The sequence below is a fragment of the Sipha flava genome, unplaced genomic scaffold (assembly GCF_003268045.1).
Source record: "Sipha flava isolate LNK unplaced genomic scaffold, YSA_version1 76_pilon_pilon, whole genome shotgun sequence".
Taxonomy (NCBI): Eukaryota; Metazoa; Arthropoda; class Insecta; order Hemiptera; family Aphididae; genus Sipha; species Sipha flava.
The window spans coordinates 1722963-1743636 of record NW_020273616.1 but is presented as its reverse complement, the minus strand read 5'-3'; the positions used below and the strand labels follow the sequence as shown (position 1 = coordinate 1743636).

General features: G+C 36.8%; 1 protein-coding gene across 3 annotated transcripts in view; it reads right to left on the bottom strand.

Moving 5' to 3' along the window:
- Positions 1–2428: 2428 nt before the first annotated feature.
- LOC112692707 (putative uncharacterized protein DDB_G0282133) overlaps positions 2429–20674 on the bottom strand; it is a 60126-nt gene continuing 41880 nt past the window's right edge. Inside the window, exons 3-13 of one of the 3 annotated variants that reach the window (XM_025567457.1) lie at positions 18860–18972; positions 14078–14137; positions 12914–13117; positions 12677–12831; positions 12093–12240; positions 11295–11573; positions 6099–11219; positions 5510–5959; positions 3628–5401; positions 3180–3539; positions 2429–3068 (exon numbers count right to left, since the gene is read on the bottom strand). In XM_025567457.1, the coding sequence (XP_025423242.1) occupies positions 2966–3068; positions 3180–3539; positions 3628–5401; positions 5510–5959; positions 6099–11219; positions 11295–11573; positions 12093–12240; positions 12677–12831; positions 12914–13117; positions 14078–14137; positions 18860–18968 (8763 nt within the window). In that variant the 5' untranslated portion in view covers positions 18969–18972 and the 3' untranslated portion in view covers positions 2429–2965. Of the gene's footprint in view, positions 3069–3179; positions 3540–3627; positions 5960–6098; positions 11220–11294; positions 11574–12092; positions 12241–12676; positions 12832–12913; positions 13118–14077; positions 14138–18859; positions 18973–20674 lie in introns of all 3 variants that reach the window. The other 2 variants (XM_025567455.1, XM_025567456.1) reach the window with 2 other exon arrangements.

Genomic DNA, 20674 nt, shown 5'->3' with positions numbered 1-20674 from the left:
AGGGAGGCAGAACCCTCACTTACTATAAGTCTATTAAATTTTAAAACACCCCCGTTAAATGAATCCTGGATACGCTACTGCATAAAATTATTCGATTTTGTCGGTAGACGTTTTAAAAAAACACATTTTAAACTCAAATGTACTTTACTTTCACCGGTCATTGACGTAATTTATTAAGTCCGGTGGTGGTAAGTGATAATAAACTTCAAATAATACATTGGTTGTTTTACAACAGGTACTATTTAAAAGTTATTTATTATTGGTGTGTGCTTCATATTTTATTTTAGGTATTTCTTAATCGAAATGAACAAAATATGTCCATATTATAAATTATTTATCTGTACAGTATCGGTTATCATGACGTTTTGAATCGCACAATATTTCTGCTGCATTGCAAACGAACTGTACAGCGTCACATCCGATTCTGCATCGATCGAAGCCACACGAATGCACAAATATTCAACCGTCCTGCGACCATACGCGTAAAGTTATTTTCCTATCTTTAATCTTTTTTTATAGCTTCATCTAGGACAATACACTCAGTACTGCTAACACACATTTTGACAGTGATCCGGATTACACGGATTTCACCATGAACAATTGTTATTGATTTTTTCATTATTTTTTTCCGAAGATTTTTTCTATTCTTCCGCGTTAGTTGAAACGTTCAGACTATGGTACGGGTATGGGTCTAGTCGAATAATAAAAGTGAAATAATATTTTTCATCAAACTAAATATCTTAATAATATAACATTATCTGATTATCTTATCGTTATTAAAGCTATTGTAAAATAAAATAAAATTCCACTATAAAAGTAGTTAAAATTGTAATCGCATTGCATCAGTTTCCTAAACAAAAACTATTCCATACTCGAGATATTCATTCTAGTGACCTACAGTATTATTAAATTATTATTTTTAAACGGTTCAAGTAAATTAAACATTTATTTAGCACTTATTTTATTATTTCCAGTGGTTATAAATGAAAATTTCATTAAACAAGATTTATGCATAAATTCAAATTTTGACTTATTTTGTAAATAGAAAAAAACTTTTTATACAAAAAAACGTTTAAAAAAAATAATCTATCCGAATATGTAAAAAAAAAGTAGTGTTTCCATTAAAAAAAATTTAAGTTGTGTTGCGTATGCGCTCACCAAAATTGAAAATTTGAAAATCATAAATAAATGTGTATTTAAGTACCACCCCCTAATCACTCTAAAATATTCACTTCAATACAAGGACATCAAACTGAGATATTTAGTGTTACCTTAAACAGTGATCCACTGTATATAAGTAACTTATTATTATTGATTCGGACAAGGAAAGGTAAGAAGACAGAATTCGGGAGATAAGCACTTTATTCGACTTAATATCACGTGTATTCGTTGTACGTCACTAGATTCCACATTTTCATCGATGGCTGCGGCACGGGAGCAAAAAAAATTCACCACCGTTTTGGAATGTGATGGCTAATGTACGAATGAATACAACACACAAGTAATACTCAAACAAAATAAAAGGAGTTAGAAATTATATTTTTAGAAATAAAATACATTTGTAGGTAATATTAATATTATAATCTCGTATCACAAAACGTCAGTAAAAAATTATTCACAATAAAACACACAATGCTATGTATATAAAGGTAGAATATTACATTTAAAAAACAGTAGTAAAATATAAAATATGATCTAAACATCATAAATTGTTGTTGACATGGTTGTTTGCCGAAAAATTATTTGAAGTAGGTACGTAATATATATTATATACGTTTATTAAGTAAAAAATTATTTCACTGATCTAATTATATTGAAAAAAAATGTTAAATATATATATATTTATATATTAATTAATAGCTAAACTTATGAACAATGAAATATTTACAGTATTATGTTATCCACTCATGTTTATCTGTGTGTTCGAGAGGCAGAAGACGTTTTGTAAATAAAAAAAAAAGCGAATAACAAAAACGTTTCGTTGTAGTACATAACATGTATTTCCATCCTCCATTCGATAGTTGCAAAAAATTGTTAATTTCTAACTTAAAAATTGTTACTATTATATACAAGACGAAATGTCATCATGTTAACGTGGACTTCTGCCTGTTAAACAACTCAGATAAAAATCCGAAGGCGTTATTTCAATAAATGTTTTGTATTTAATCATGGAGCCCATGAGTACTGGATTGGGCTTGGTTAAAACGAATCATATGCCGTATAAATATTTCTTATCAATTGTCTTATAAAATACGAGTAAATGGCAGCAGCGATTAAACATTATAGTACATGATACATTGTACAAAACAGTAGTATTTTAGTGATTGCGAACAATTCGGAATTCGTTGTGTCTGGACGGTTAGAAATTTTGGTACAAAATATTATAAAATATCGATTACATATATAAAAGCCGTATAAAATTTAAAAAAAATTTTCTTTTAGTTTTTCATGTTCAAAATGATTTGGGTCATCAAGTGCAAGCGTATTGCTTATCACCGTTACTCGTATCGATGATTAATATAAATCCCACCATCATTCGTGTGAATTCGTCAGAAATGGTTAGACATTGTAAATAATTATTAACGTTTTTCTTCTACTAAATAATGTCGTACAATAAATTAAACTAACCTATTTTTTTTTAATAAACTAAAAGTAATAAATAAAATACTCATTAGAACCAGTCTCCAATGTTTTCACGATGGCATACCATGTTTGTCTTTTTTTCTTCGTAAATGAGGATGGTATTGTTTTTTTGTATTGAGCAACGCGCGATGCCGCGAAAATTGACATTTCACGATATGGTTGAAATTAAAAAAAAAAAAAAAAAAAATCGAGTAAAAATAAATACAATATTTTGACGGTCTACTTTTGGTTCTCGTTGCTCGTATATATATTAATAATTGTTTTCGTTAACAGTGGTGGTATTTGGCACTTTGTCGTCGAACCCATTATTTGTTATCTGTATTCACCTCTTCCTTTGGTCAACCGCTTCTGCCATAATTTTTCTGAGCATAGGCTCCGGGCTGCAAGGTTTGGGGTCGCATTTCATTTTGCCGTCGGCGCCGCATCTGCAAAAAAAATCGAAAACAAAACGAATCAACGAATGGTTTCAACGAGACTCGCACTAGTCGTAGCGTGAAAAGTTAAAAAAAAAAAAAAAAAAATGATAAAACTCTTACATGCACTCGAGACAGGGTCCGGAAGCGATGCCCACATCTTCGCCCACGCGGTACGCGTGTCCGTGAATGAGACACCCGGTCCGTCTAGCCGCTCCGCGGTAAGCGTTGGCGAAGAAATGCGGCGGAACCATGGTGGTGGTCGTGGTCGTTGTCGTGGTCACGTTCACCGAGGTGGCCTGCGCTACCGGGCACTCGTACCTGGGACAACAGAATCCTTGAATGTTCTCCTGGTAGCATCCGAATATTGGCGGTGGGCAGCTCTGTTGCAGGCAGATAATGTCACCACGGAAACAGAAACAGAAATCGCACGGGTCCTCTCTGGGCACCTGCTGCGCGGATACGTATATCTTGCCCCCGTATCTGTATCGTTGGACAGAAAAACGTTTTTGCGTCAATAACAATGCCGAAAAACACGATAAGGTTTGACTTGAAAATGTTAATAGCTCACCTGCACGTGCCCGGCCCGTAAACGGCTTCGTTCTCGTCGTCGTATTCGTCCGGGAATCCTTGGTCCGGCTGCGGCGCTTCGGACGTGCTGTCTTGGTGGAACGGCTTTTGAGTCCACGTCGACTGCGGGATCGGTGTGTACTGCGGTCTGCTGCTGGCGTAAGAAGCCGACGTGGGAGTGCTCGAAGACGGTTTCGACAACGGCTTCTCTTCGGTGTCCAATGGTATGTTCACCACGTCACCGGATGATTCCTGTGGACGTTTGTTGTCCTCGTGGACTACCGTTGGTGCGGCGGGTGAGCTGCTCGGCACTCCAAACCGTTTATCGCCGTTTTCCGAAGTCTCGGCGTCCGCGTACTCGGTAGTCGACGAGTAACCGGGTACAGACTGTGTCGTTATTTCAGTCAGTGTACCGTCGGCGTTGACTTCGAATTCCTGAGAAATCGGCCGCTCCGCGATGGGTTTCTCCTGTTCCGCTGGCCTATTCGCCGTATCGTCCGTGAGCACTTCCTGTTGCGCAGACGACGGGAACACTTGCGTGGTAATCTCTGGCGCCTTGTCATTGCTGGTCAGCACTTCGGGTAGGTTCGTATTCGATTCGACGTCAGCTTGAGCAATAACCGGATTGCTAGTAGCCACTATCGGTCCGTTACTCGTCTGGTCTTGTTCTGAATTCGGCACGTTCTGTATTGTCGTGACATCTGCTATTTTATCGTCGAGCGTTCCCTCGGGTTGGTTTACATTGATGTCAGCTACATTCGGACTGGTGGGGATCTCCTGTTTGTCCGGAACAATCGATGGTAACTCGGTTGATGTTCCTTGATCGGCGTTCACCGATGGTGATATATCTGGAACTTGGGTCGGCCTCACTTCGTCAGACGGCACCACCACATCAGGACGTTCTGGTAATTTTTCGTTGATGTCATCTGTTTGTAATTCTGGCACAGTGTTCACACTACTCGATGTGGTTTGTGGCTCGTCGTATTTATCTACCAACACATTTTCCGAAGATGGGTTAACTGCGTTTTCGGGCACAACTGTCAGTTGGTAGTTTTCAATCAATCCGGTAGTGGTTTGATAGTCGATTTCTGCAGGTTTTGATGAAGTTTCCAATGAATTTTTAACCGCGTCTTTGACCATATTTACTGATGAAATTATGTCGTCGATGCTGGTTGGTCTCAAACCATTGACGTTGTTTTCGACGGCTGTGGGGTTGGCATCTGCTATAATGGTGGGAGTTTGAGTCACTTCTAAGGGCTTAACGTCACTTGAAGGTAAATCAATAACACCAGTCACAGGTACTGCGTCAAGCTTTTCGTCGGCCGTCGGTTTACCATCTTCTTCTACCGTTTTATTATCATCAATTTGTTGATCAACAATAGAGTTATTGGGTTTGTATGTAGTCGCTGTTACTGAGTCATCTGATCCTACATTTTGTTCTGATAGGTTTTGATCGTTAGTTGGAATTATATTCGTTATTGCCGATTCAGAACTTGGTATTTCTGTGGATGGTGATAAATTATCTTGAGATTCATTGACCGCGTTCGGTAATGTATTCTGTTCTTCAATATTGTTTACCACCTCAGGCTTATTAGTTACTTTTTGTTCATTATCTGCGTAAGAAGCTGTTGTAACGTCAGCTTCAGAGTCATCTGTTAGTTTTTCATTCTCTGTGACCTGATCGCTTTCTACTGGTTTTTCATTTTCTGATGGTTGATCGCTTTCTACTGGTTTTTCATTTTCTGATGGTTTATCGCTTTCTACTGGTTTTTCATTTTCTGATGGTTTATCGCTTTCTACTGGTTTTTCATTTTCTGATGGTTTATCGCTTTCTACTGGTTTTTCATATTCTGATGGTTTATCGCTTTCTACTGGTTTTTCATTTTCTGATGGTTTATCGCTTTCCACTGGCTTTTCATTTTTCAAAGGCTGTCCATTCTTTACTGGTTTGTCACTGATATCTACCGGCTTATCATTTTCAGTTGGTTTATCATTTTCTACTGTACCAAGACTATTAGTAGTTGTTGGTATATTATTATCTACGTCAGTAGCCACCTCATTTTCTAATGGCTTGTTGATGATTTCACTTGGCGTTGAAACCTCAGTCATACCCATGGAATCTTGTGAATTAATAATCTTGTCCGTTTGAGAAGGTGGTAAAGTATTATATTCGGATGCAATTTGAGGACTAGGCGTACTCGAAACTTCTTCGTCTAAATGCGTCTTATCATCGTTTTCTTCGCCTGGCTTATCTTCTAAAACTACGGTTGATATTAATTGTGGAGATCCAAGCTGATTGTTACTTTCAAATAGCACTCCTTCTATGCCTCCTTCTGTAAAATAAAAAAAATAATTACGTTAGTTTTTATATTAATATAGTTGAGTCGATCTATTTTAATTTGTTATTAAGTTGATTAATATTAACAGAAAATAAATAATTTAAACGTAATTTATGCTGAAATAATTACTCACCACACATGTATGACGGACAACACCATGATTCGTTTCCTGGGTGTAGAGGTATGCAATTTCTATGCTGAGGCGGTGCTGGTGGACAGTTAACCGATGTACATGTAACAATACTATTTAAACATTCGCACTTTTCATGACATGGATTGGATTTAGGTACTTCGGATTTATGAGCATAAGTAACAAAATCAATTAAACAACTTCCTTCCCCGGGAACTCCAGCTTGTACGTTATCATATAATTCAGTTGTATCACTATTTTTATCAATATTTGATGTCGTAACATCGTTTACGGCATTTGCTTGGTCTTCAGTTTCAATTGATCCGGAGATGAAACTTGGTATTACAGTGGTAATGTCAATAACATAATCAGGCTTTTTTGAAACCGTCGGCTTACCAGCATTATCTGACGTCTCTGAAGGATTTCCATTAATAATTTCATTAGTATTTGTTTGTGAATTGTTAGTTTGAACAGGTAAGTTTGAAATTGCTTCCATTGTGGCGTCATTTTCGGGTGTTTTGTTAGAATCAACAGTTGAAAAATTTGTTTCTGTTGGTGATTGAGTAGTATATGATTCAGATTCAGAAACGGAATCTTGATTTACCTCGTTAGGAATTTCCGAATAAGGAGGAATATTAGTACCCGTTTCTATATTGTTATTAAGATTCACGTTTGGAGTTTCTTGGATCGGGCCATTTGTCGACGAATCATCAGTTATATATTGAGTTGATGTTTCATCAGATGGTATACTTTGTTGCGGTACAATAGTTGCTGGACGATTATTGTCTACATTTGTTTCGACATCATTAGCTGGATTTAAAGATGGGTTAACATCATTTTCATCAGAAATACTTGCTGGGGCATTTGTTATCGAAGCTAAAGATGGTATTTCAGTATAACTATTAGTCGTTTCTATATTATCTGCATTTTCTGAACTTCCTTGATTAACTTGTTCCGCTTGAGAAATTGTTGAATTTTCATTTTCTAACGGAACGGCTCCGTCGTTATTTTTAATGGGTTCTTCTCCATAATTTTGTGCATTTGTACTAGTTTCAACTTTATCCGACAATGGAGTAGAATTTTCTATGTTATTTTGAAACAAACCATTGGCTGAATTCAAATTGTTTTCGTTATTCGAAGAAGTGTCCGGATATACAGATGTTTGATCTTCTATCTCATTGACGTTTTCATCTTGTGATTGTACATGAGGTGTTACACTTTCGTTTTCGTTGATTAGTACTGGATTTTGTGTAGAAACAAATTGTTCAGTACCATTAGGATCCAATACAGGTGATTCGGTTGGTTTGGAAATATCATCAGAATGTTGGATTCCGCTCACTTCAGATTTTTTCGGTGTAGTATTTTCTGACAAAACAGTTGGTGTTTCAGTTTTATCGTCTGCCAGAACAGGCTCACTTGGATTGATTGATTCTACAGGTATAACAGGAATATTGTTATCGGTAACTTGTTGTTGTGGCAAAGAAGTTGTGAAATCATTAATGTGTTCAATTGAAGCCGATGGATATTCATTTGTCGACGATTCTGTTTCTGTCGGACTTTCGGTTTGTGGAGCGATTTGATGTTCTAGTGGATCTAAAGCGGGAGTATCTGCATCTCCTTCGTCCACCGAGTCGTTTTCTTGTGAAGAAACGTCGTCTACTAATATATCTTGATTTGTTATTCCCAAATTAACATCGTGATTAGATTCAGTAGTTGGTGTTACCGATGGTTCCGAATTCACCAGGTTATTCGATCCAAATTTGTTATTTAAATTTGTTACAATTGGTTTTGAGTCATGAGAATCAACCGGAGCAATAGTCACGTCATTAGATACTTCAACGTTGACTCCGTTTTCAACGGGTTTTGTTTCAGTTGAATGTTCCGTATTTTCGTCATTTGTTTGTGGTAATATGTTATTGCTTTCTGGAGCTATTTCAGTAGAACTTAATGGTGATACATTATCCATGTTTGTTTTTTCAACGAACGGAGATGGTTTATCATCAGCTGATGTTGAAGGATTTATAACAATCTTGTCTTTGTTCTTTTCTGCCACTGTTGTTATTTTGTCACTAATTTCGCTTCCAGAAGAGGTTGACGTGGGTTCATCGCCTTTGATTTGGTTTTGTGAAAACAGTGAGGGTGACGTTGGTGCAACTATAAATATATTATTATGTTCGATGGAATGTTCTGTTGGTATATCATTTACCGGAACCACAGACGCTACTGGTTCAATCAATATATTTTCTGTTACTGCATTTTCAGATTGCGGTTCGTTTAGTTTAGATGGAATTTCAGTCGATGAAACATTTTCTACCTGTGGATTTTTTTGATTTTCCTCTGCGAGTGTCTTTGGTGGTTCGGGCTGGCTTTCAGCCTGTGGACTGCTTTCGACTAGAGGCTTATTCTGTTCAGTGGGTTCATTTTCTGTACTTGGAATTTGAGTTGGTGATACATTTTCTGATTGAGAATCTTGATTTCCTACATTAGGAAGTTCCGTTTGAGATATGTTTCCTCCTTGAACACTACCTTGATTTTGTTCTGTGGGTTTATTATCTGATTCGAGTTGACTTTCCGTATGTGAACTGTTTTCTACTAAAGGTTTATTTTGTTCAGTGGGCTCACTTTCTACCTTCGGAAATTCAGTTAGTGATACATTTTCTCCCTGTACACTATCTTGAATTTGTTCGGTAGATGTTTTATCTGATTCTAGTGGATGTTCAGTTTGTAAGTTACTTTCTACGATAGGTTTATTTTGTTCAACGGATTCATGCTGTGCATTTGGAATATCAGTGGGAGTTACATTTTCTGATTGTAAATTATCTTGGTTTTTCTGTTCTGTGGATATATTACCTGCTTCTAGTTGATTTATGACTCCTGGAATGTTGTTCTCTAGTGGTTTACTATTTTCAGTAGTTTCATTTTCTACATTTGAAGTTTCAGTTGGTGATACATTTTCTCCTTGTGCACTACCCTTGTTTTGTTCTGTGGCTGTATTATCTAATTCAGGTTGACTTTCACTCTGTGGAATAATTTCTAATAATGGTTTATTCTGTTCAGTGGGTTCATTTTCAATGCTTGGAATTTGAGTGGGTGATGCATTTTCATTGTGAGTACTATCTTGATTTTGTTCTGTAGGTGATTGGTCTGATTCCGGTCGAATTTCGGTCTGAGGACTATTTTCCACTATATGTTTGTTTTGTTCAGTGAGTTTATTTTCAACTTTTGGAATCTCTGTTGGTAATGCATTATCATTTTGGTTACTATTTTGATTTTGTTCTTGCGATGTAATACCTGATTCAGGTTGATATTCATTCTGTGGGATATTTTCTACTAAAGGTTTATTTTGTTCAGTGGGTTCGTTTTCGATACTTGGAATTTGAGTTGGTGGTGCATTTTCTGTTTGAGAATCTTGATTTCCAACTTTAGGAAGTTCCGTCGGAGATATGTTTTCTCCTTGAACACTAACGTGGTTTTGTTCTGTGGGTAAATTATCTGATTCAGGCTGACTTTCCGTATGTGGACTGTTTTCTACTAAAGGTTTATTTTGTTCAGTGGATTCATTTTCTAATTTGGAAATTTCAGTGGGTGTTGCGTTTTCGGTTTGGGAACTATCTTTATTATTCGGTTCAACCGGTGTTTGAACTGATTCCGGTTGGATTTCAGTTTGTGGACTGTTATTAAGTAAAGGTTTATCTTGTTCAGTAGGCTTATTTTCAATTTTAGGAATTTCAGTTGGCAAATAATTTTCTGATTGTGAATCATCTTGATTTGGTTCTGTGGGTGTTATTTCTGATTCTGGTCCTTTTTCAGTTTCTGGGTCGTTTTCTACAAGGGGCTTGTTTTGCTCATTGGGTTTATTTTCTATTTTTGGGATTTCAGTAGATTCGGTATTTCCTTCTTGTGGATTTTCCTGATATTTTTTTGTAGATGTAATTTCTGATTCAGATATATTTTCGTTCTGTGGTTTATTTTCTGATGGTTCATTAACTACGTTAGGTATTTCAGTCGAGACTACATTTTCTTCTTGAATCTTATCGTTGTTTGCCAAATTTTGCTCTACATTAGACGGATTATTTGTTGGTAAATTATCCTCTTGTGGCGATTGAGTAAATTCTTGATTGCTTTGATCCGAATTATTTTGATTGATAATGTTTGATGATGTAGTATCAATTATAGAGTCTGAATTTCCCAAAGGAGTGTTTACATTGTCAAGTTGAGTTAATTTTGTTGTTGTTTGTTCAGTGTCTTCGTTTAATGGAACAACTGTGATAATATTGTTTTCTCCTGTGTAGTTTTCAGTACTTCCTTCATTATTTTGATTTGCATCAGATGTATCAGTTGGTGATTTAATATCTACGTTTTGTTCGTGATCACTAGATTTAATAGGTTCTTTTTCTGCAACAACAGGAGTATCAGTTTGTTGTTGAATTCCTTCTTGTGGTTTGTCTTGAGTATTAGAACTCTGTGTTTCACTTTCTACAGAAGTTTCTGTTAGTTCGGTTGGTGAACTGGACGCAAGACTGTCTTGACTTTGAACAGGACTTTCATTATTATTGTTTCCTTCATTAACACTATTTTCATTGATTATGGTCTGAGTAGTTGGGTTAACTATATTCTCATTCAACGATGGATCTGCTGCGGGTGACTGCGTTGGTTTCGCTTCGTCTATCGATGTCGGCTCTAGAGGTTTATTTGTACTTTCATATTTAATCGTATCAGACTCTGTACCAATAGGGTTAACTTGGTTTATTAATTCTGGTTTGGTACTTGAATGTTCTGGTTTGTTGTCTTCGTTATTTGTATGTGTACTGTCGTTTTCTGGTAAAATATTCGGCCCTGCCACGGTATTATGATTTTCGGGAACAGATTCGTGGGATTCTTCATTTTTATTGGTCGTTTGATCAGACGTTCCCGCTGATAGAGTTTCGCTAGCATAAGCCACCGTAGTGTATATTTGATCAGAATCTACATCATTTTTATCATCTTGTTGACTTGGTTGATTTTCTCCCAATTTTTCGTATACCTCATCACTCGTCGGGAATTTTTCAGCTTCGTTTCCATCCGAATCACTTAGTAAAACCGGTTGTAATGTAGTCGAATCGTACGAGTTCATTGTTTCATTAGCTATAATATATAAAACATTCAAGTTAACACAAATACTTTAGTTTAATAATAAAATATTTCCCATAATATCCTTACGGCATTGATATGAGGTAGGACAACATTGTCCAGTTGGTGGTGTTTCCGGAGTGCAGTCTTTTCCCCTTAGTGGTTCGCCACAATCTTGGACTGCGCACACGATATCGCCTCTCATACAGTAGCAGTGTTCACAAGGTTTTTCCGTGACCATGGTAATAGACTCTCCATCTCTGTAGACTTCATTGTTGACCTTGCAATCGAATGGCGCAGAAGTAGTTGAAAAAACTAATCCACCACTTAATTGTGGTGTGGATGTTGTAGACTTTTCACTCTCGTAATCTAAAAACGTAACGTTAACTAATTAGGCTATTTTTAATAATATGTATCAAACTCGTTACATAAATCAGTGCGTGTACACGGGTCCTAAATTAAAAATAAAAATATCAGATTTTCGTTATTGGATTTTAACGTTATTTTCATTTTTATAGTTTTAGTGTCATAAAAAATAAAAACTATTTCTTGTTAATTAATTTCAATTATGATATGTGGCGTACCAGTTTACTTAACGTATAACAAATTGTGATGTAGAGACTCGAAATCGTTCAAATCTCGTGGCTTAAAAAACAAAGATGGACTACGTTGATAGGACGAGTTATTTTTGTTTTAACCGTAATTTTGTTCGTTACGTGTACATGGTAATCGCTGATGGTTGAATTGCATTCGGCAATCGGTTTTTCATTAAACGGTAATCGGTTTGCATTTTTCGCATCACAACATCGTTAACGACGAAGCGGTGCGAAGTCATAACATAACTTCGTATAACATATACATCGCATAACAATTCAAAACCAAACTAACCGCAATCGTATCGAACCGGACAACAAACGCCGTCTTGGTACACAGGTCTGCAGCCCTCCACGTGCAGCGTACACTCTTGCATGACACAAGCCGTTCGGTTTCTGATGCAGTAGCATAGTTCGCACGGTTTCTTCGGGTCCGACGGTACCTGCGAAAAAAAAAAAAATTACATCCGGTTCGGACGCACGCCGGTTCGCTATGCCCACGAACGCAGCGGTCACCAAACGGTCCTATTCCGTGGTCGTTCCCAGTAGTGGCTCGTAGTAAGTATTCTGGGGAGACTTAAACTATTTAACATAACCTCCATACAACAACGAACAAAAAAAAAACCCTTTTATTGGAAAATTAATATTATTTATTAATATTATTATATTAATAACATTATATTAATTAATATACATAATACTTAATTTAATATTTAGTTAATATTTTTATTACGCAGTCTCAAAGTCTCCCCTGACAAGCCGCCCCTGGTCGTTCCTCGGTCGCCGCGCGCACTAGTTTCGTCTATCGCTTCTCCCCCCCCCTCCAGGACTGGTGATCACCGGCGACATGTGGCCGTTGCGATTCACGCCCACGCTCACCTGCGCTCCGTCCGGGAAGAATCCGTTCTCGTTCATCATGCACCCGTAGTCGTCGCGCCATCCGATCTCGGTGGTCGTGGTCGTCGTGGTCGTGGACCTCTGTGTCGTTGTTGAGCTGGTCAGCAGATGCACCGGCACTGTAACATCCGAACCAACTGGGTGGCTTATTGACGTACGAAAATCGTAGACGGTGTGTGTGTGTGTAGGGGTGGAGAAGAGTTTAATATTACAACATACCTTCCGGACACGAGATGACCGGACAACACTGGTCCGGCGACTTCTGCACCGTGCAGTCCTGCCCGATAGCCTTTGAGAACGGGCACACCCTCAGGTAACACATTAGCATCCGGTTGTGGCACGTGCAGTTCAGACACGGCTCGTTGGTCACTATGCGATCGCCCTCCTCGTAGTGTTGATAGTTGTAGTAGCAGCCGTTCGGGTCTGAACGGAAAAAAAAAACCAACACGATAAAATAATAACAACAGCAACGTGATTCCGATAAATAAGAACAATTATTGATCGGATCGTGAAATATGTAAGGCTATGTCCTGGATTTTACACAATATTAACCACGGTAACGTGTAATAACTGTGCTCCTATTGCTCTCGTTTTGTTAATAATATTTTTATTAAAACTACGATGTATTATAGTAACATTTTAATACATCAAATGTTGGTATTATGATAAAAAAAAATAATATAGACTCTTTGAAAAAAGAAATATACTACATACACATAATAACTTAAAATAATTTATTAACTTTTCGTTTTGTTCAAGTTTAATTTGACATTTTGATATCAAAACTATATTTGGCACTCTATAAATATCTTATTACGGCATGCGTCTAGGAAGAAGGTTTGGGTGTTCAACGCCCTCCTACCACCAACTTTTTAACGAATTAAAAAAAAAAAAATAATTTCTTAATATAATTAAAGTTTATTTTGGTAAACATTTGCCAGGATTGTTTTTATAATTCATTGTCGATCCATCTAGTACTAAAAATTAATTATTATCTCGTGAAATAAATACATTTGAAAAACGTGGTATTAAAAATATGCTTCTCTCCAACCCCGAAAAATGTCTCAGCATGCCTCTGAATCATAGTATAATTTTTTAAATAAATAAAATACAACCACATTAGACCGTTGACATTGGTGTAGGTGTTTTGCATAGCCGATTAGCCTTCTTCTGTACATGTTAAAAATACAAATATGAACAGGTAAACTTGAAAAAATTAAACGTTGTATTTTTATTTTTATTTTATCGAGCACAGAAATGTATAAATATTGATTCATTATTCGATTATAATAAAGAATACAGTTCGTTTTTAATTAAAAAGCGTTTTTGTTCAAGATTTTATTGTTGTAAGGAAAACAAATATATTAATCCGAATATTCTTACCGTTAAAGTAATCCGTCAAGTCTGTTTGTTTTGCTTCGATTTCATCATAAGTCGCTGGAGCTGAAATAAAAATTAGTTTTTTTTTTCATTTTTTTATTTTAAACCCATCGGAGTGAATACGGATTAAATATGTGGGAAAAAATACCATTAAGCGTTAGGTTATGATAAATTATAAATAGGGAAAAAACCATCAACGATATATAGCTATTTTATACGTGTTCCGGTATAATAATAATAATATACAGACTTATGACGAGGATAACAATGACGATAATCGGTTATACGTATATAATAAGTGTACCGTTAACTGCGCTCTTGTTTTTGCGTGACTCTTCGCATTAACACTGTGATTGTTATTTGTTTTATGGTGCGTGAGAGGTACAAGAACCATATATTGTATTATTATTACAGGTGTACTATGCGGTATTAATTATTTTTATAGTTTTTCGAACAAAAATCTTTTTGTACGACTTCCGACTCAATCCTACAGTCGCACGCGTTTCCAGAATTTCCGAAGCGAAAAAGCACCGAGTATATAATTATTATTGTAGTTATTACCAGGTTTCAGATCTTATGGAATACTGACAATTTCTGATATTTTTTCTATTTTATAACTTAATTAAAGAATCTATAAAAAATCTCTATAATAAATTATCCCTTTAATAAAAACATGAAAAATATTAATAAAAAAAACTTTAACATTGTTTACAATATTTTCTTGTTTTTTTAATAAAAAAAAATCTAAGAAATTTACTAATTATTAGATTATTATTAATTAATATTGATTTTATAAATTGATAAAAAAAATGAAACTGAACTTTAAGGATTTTTCTAGTCATAAAACTTTTTCACGATTTCATATGAAAACGATAAACACAAAACAAAAACTAATTGAATAATATTAATAACATTTTTAATAACATATTTAAAATTTTAGATTTTTAATCATTGTTACTCAAAACCAATTTATATCGAACTTTGCTCATACAAATTTCGGATAGTTATATTTAATATTTCTATTTGTGTTCAATAATAATTAACAGATGTTATATAGAATCTGAGCTCTTGTATATAGTATACTATAAAGATTATAAAAGCTTTAATGTACATCCGACAATTTCCATTTTACAGGAAAATTATGGTTATATGTATTATTACGAATGCAACAAAACCTATCATGTCCATTATTGGCGTATATTATTATAGGTATGTATGCGCTGTCCGGTCGTCGAGTTTGTATTCGGCCGCAAACGAATATGTACAAAATTTACGCGTACGAACATATTAACTCGTATATCGCTTTTTCCAAATCGGGAGAGCAGTAGTCGGCTATAGTCGTACTACAGTACATGACAAATATATAATAAGAGTGTAATAATAGACGCGCATGTATACCACTAGAGGCGGTTTATAAAGGTCTCTCGGACGTGAGACGTATAATCGCAACGCGCACGTAGAAAATGCGTAAAGTAGAACCTAACTGTAAAATTGTTTACTTCAAGAAAACAATCGGTAGAATATGGGACACGCGTGATTTATCGGTACCACGACCCGCAGGGTCACGTTTTGTAATAATTATTTACTCGGAAGTTTACGGGTAAGATGGCGCTCGTCTTTATGTAACCGGTTGTCGATCGCAGGCGAATAATCGACAGTCGAATCGGAAGATCGTGGAGGAAATTTGAGACGACGGCGGCTGGGTGGGGAAAAAATGCAGCTGACCCTTCAGTTATTACTACTAATGTAAAATATATAAACATAAATGAAAACCGGTGCATTGTTGCACTAAAGTTTTGCATTTTCTAAAGTGATATATGCACGAGCAAACGACGGCGTAATCGTATAGTACTCGTATAATAAGACGCGCAAACGGTAATTGACCATCCCGAGGCACGTAGATTCCTTACGAATTCCTCAAACGCGTGTTTTTTATTCTCTCTTTCTTTTTCATAATAACTTGGCGTATACTTTAGTGCCTTAACGAACTTTGTGCAATATAATATTTGCATACGTTTAACGAGACGTAATAATTTTCCCGCAGACGCAGTACAACAAATACATCATTTAAAAATATATATATATCATTCATGCTTACGTGACTGAAGTATAAATATACTTAATATTGTATACTATTTTCGTTGTGTAGATTAGGAAAACAGCAGTAAAATAATGTTTGAAAAGTTCATATTTTCGAATTCTATCGTATCGTACAAAGAATCAACGAATACGACTATAGCGTCTTAATGGAATTATACATGGTCTAAGTTGAAATGTCGACATATTCGAGTTATCGATATTTGCGTTATATTAATTAATTGTATTGCACATGGTTTTCGAGTAAAAAAAAATACAGTCGAACATTTACGTGGCTGATCGGACCTCCGCACCCTTATCCTGGTGAGAACATTCCGTAGTAATTTCTCTAGACGATGTATACATGAACGGAAAATAAAAAAAAGCCTATGCATTTAAACTGTTAACTTATTCTATCCGAAGAGTTTTGTCACGTGCGCCCGCTGCAGACTCGCATTGCACAACACACCATCGTTCAAGTCTCTCTAGTGAACCCGTACCCGTTACATCGATATACGTCGTCGTAATGACCAATAAAATATGTTTGCGTTTCGCAGTCGATTTGACAATCATTTTTTTTCGTATACTATTATGAGTTATAACGAATGGTTTACACGCCGTTGTGTTAATATTGTACGTTGAACAACAACGTAGGTACACACATACGTGTGCAACAAAATATTTAAATAAATGTACGGTGGACCAGGTTCAGATATTTCATTCCACTTTTTCGGCGGAAATGTTGATGACCGCGACATCCTGAGTGCAATGTGTTGTGCATATGTGTGTGTGTGTGTGTGTGTGTGTACCCATTAGCGAAATTCTGGAATAACGCATAATAATATAATGTATATAATAACGGTGTTCGCCGAGACTTCCGTTCGCCGTAGATTTTCTCACGGCATAGCGCCTATTTCGGTTTTATTGCTCGCCGGTTTTTCCTTCGAAACATAATAATAATTCGGGTCATTTTCTATCCTCGTCGCACGCACTCGTCATCATCATCATCACCCGTTGCAATCATTGAAGGCTGCAGGATTCTTTACAGTTATACGCATACACGAAATAACTCGCCGCAGAAACAAGTTCGGCGTGTGTGATGTTGCATCACGTAGGTACAAAAATAAAAATAAAACGCATAATATACGAGTGTACGTATTATGCTCATAGGAAAAGATCGACCGGGATGGTTTACAAACTAAGTGTGAACACGACGTACGTATTTCAAAAATATTTTCGGTAACATCGATAAAAAAAACTCGTCTATAAATAGTACTATTTTTTGAGGATTCATTTAAACCCGATTCGTAGTGTATAGTTATCGTGGGAAGAACTGCCTCGGGGTCAGAACTGTATTATTTCAGAGCACGTACCTAAAAAAAAAACACTTTATTTTCGGTGGCCGCGCAACGGAAAACGAAAAATCACGATCTTCGTTGTCGACCAATATGATAACAAACATCTGACGTGCGATATCCGTGGAGTCGATGACGATTACGAGATCGCGATCGTCCGTTGGCCGACGTCGCATAAGCCTTCTCGTAAAAATCGAATTTCTCAAAATACGCGGCACATACGTCACGGAAAAACTACGGAACTCTAACCGTAAACGATCGGGAACGATTCGGATCGGAATTCGGTGTTACGTTCCGTTTGTGTCGTTTCGCGTTACCGCAAGGAAAACGTAACGCCGGTTACGCGAGAATCGTGAACCCGGCACGAAACATCGTTTTTATGGCCAAGTTCACGGATATCCGACGACGATTACATCGCGAGTATTTTTTTACGGACCGGCACTGTTGTAGTCGACTAGACGGGCCACCTGTTACCACTGCTCTTGTCCGTATTTTTTTAACCCGAACACGTGCGTAAACGCGTTGTAACGTAATCGTGAATGCAGGTACTGGCGGAACGCGCGCGCGCGTTTTTCTTCTTCGTCTCCGGGCACGTTGAAACACGGTACCGAATCGAACCAGTCGACGGTGGATAAAGCAAACGGAATACGGTTGCTGCGAAAATGGTTTCACGGTCGGCGGACGAGACGGCCGCGAAACTACGGTTGGCTTACGGGGACCCGACCGCGGGACGGGACGGAAGAACGTTTGGCGCGCCATTGTAGCCGCGCGGTGTTCCTGCGAAGGTAGAAAGGTTTACCACCAAAGACCACGTTGACCACGGTGAAACCGTCAGGGAGCATTCGGTAATATTTGTTTACAACACGAACGGATTCGTCTTGTCGACGAGCAGAATCCGATTCGTTGCGTCGGTGCTTGTTCGGCGAAATGACTAGAGGATCGTGAAACATGATTTATGTTTGTTGTCCGCGACGATGACAACGAGCGTGCTCTCTAGGTTTCCTTTGGAATAGAAAATATATTTTTTTCTTTTCGCGCACCAAGTATATTCCAATAATAATCATAGTGATTTTGCAACAGCGTAATACGTCATTCACATGGCTCCAATGCATTCTATAGGTACGATAGTTATCGACATGATAGTATACGTTTTAAAATCATTTATGTTTTTAATTTTTTTTTCTTTCCTAAGAAGATTATATACTATGGTGTCGTGGAAAAACAAAATCTTTAACAGTGTAACAGATTGCATTATTTGGTAATATTTAAGTAAGTACCGTAGACTTTTGAATTAAGGATTGGAAGAAAGGGGTTATCGTTAACTTGGTATGACAACGTATAGGTGAGTACTTACCGGACTTGGTCAGCGTCACGCATACGATCAACAGGAGAGCCACGGTCACCTGTAAGCGGTGTCGAAAGCTCATGGGAGCTGTACTCCCCAGAGCCATGTCTAGTGGCATCGACCTGAAAACAAAAAAAAACAAAAATCTATTAGTATCGATAATTGGTTTTGTATCCCCGTTACACATCCGCGTATATTGATGGCTGGAGGAGGACCAAGACCCATTCATAACTGTACAAGTAGCCAGTGTTTAGTTTAATATAAGTATTATGCCGCCCCAGGGGGGGAGGACTCGGATAAAAATACATTAAACAACTCTACTATTATGCCTATCCCGTTCGTTTCGTATACTTAGATTAACGACGATTAATATCGTCGTCGTAACGTAATGTCTATGTGCATCATTTTCTTTTGAATACCGTTATAAGCAGAAGCAGCCTTACCGGATTAATAAAACGTTTGTGTGTGCGTGAAAGAATATAATTTATATATTTATAACAGTGTGATATGGTCAGATATATCTATATATAGCCTGACCTGTGTATCTCGTGTTCACACCGGACAAACCAGTCGCAGGTTTAACGTCCGTATATTCATGTGCGTATGTGCGTGCGTGCGTACATACGTACGTGTGCGTGTGTGTATACAAAAATGATAGTGAATTAAAGAAGATTTATGGGGAGTGCGTCTTATTTCCGATGATTATTATTATAATTATTATCATATACGCGTATTTGAGTCGTTATCATTATATCGTTTGCTCGAAGCGAAACGATGAATTCCTTCGCGCGCGTTGAAAATTACGTATACGCGTATATGTAGACGTACTTAGTATACGTTTTCGTAACACGCATATACGTACTATTGAGTGGCGGATAAAATACGAGTTTTTCAAAATCGTGTGAAGGTTTATTTTTCGTGAAAAAAAAATATGTCAAACGAACGAAACCCGTGAACGATATTACTTCCTCAGATAATCACTGAATTCGGTCGTTAGACTGGGAAAAAATATTTGTCTCCACCACAGTCCTGCAGCAACTCGACTTCCATATTATATTATGTTTATTAAAATAAGTTTTACGCTTATGTATCATCATGGTGTAGGAAATACGGTGTATTATAATTACCATAATATAACGTTATATCGTATTTGTAATCATACCAAGGTTTTCGACCGTATTTCAGCGTGCGCAACATGAGATTTTATAATAATTACGCGTTGTACGGTACATTGTAATATATATTAAACTTGAACGCGAAGGCATTAATTAAAACCGTCGACAGAAATAGGAGGAGTTTAAAATGTTTTTTTTTTTCAATCTTCAGCAAAATTTTATACGTAATATAGGTTACTCTTTTATGCGGTTTACGGTTGAAAAATACGTGTTTATATATTATTCGTTTGCGAGAATTTTAATTACGTGTACGTAATATCGTTTTATCGTTTGAAATGATTTCCAATTGTTTTTCTGCGATACCATCAGTGTTCGATAATATTAGTATTAATATGCGAAACGTTCAAAACCGTCGCCGCCACCGTTATCCGTTTTTTTTTTTATTTTTCCCCGAAGGCTGCAATATCCATACGTCATGGTGCAAACGATGAACGTTATATATTATATTTATACTGTTAATTTTTTTCCTACTTAAATGTACTATATCGTTGTGTCTGATACAGTAAACAATTTCAATTCGCGTAACATAAATAACCAGCGGAGTATACACCCTAGCTGCCATCAGGCACGATCGAAAAAAGGACAACGGTAATGATGACGATTCAATCGGCGACGGTCTACTCGTATTACAACAATACTAATATTACTG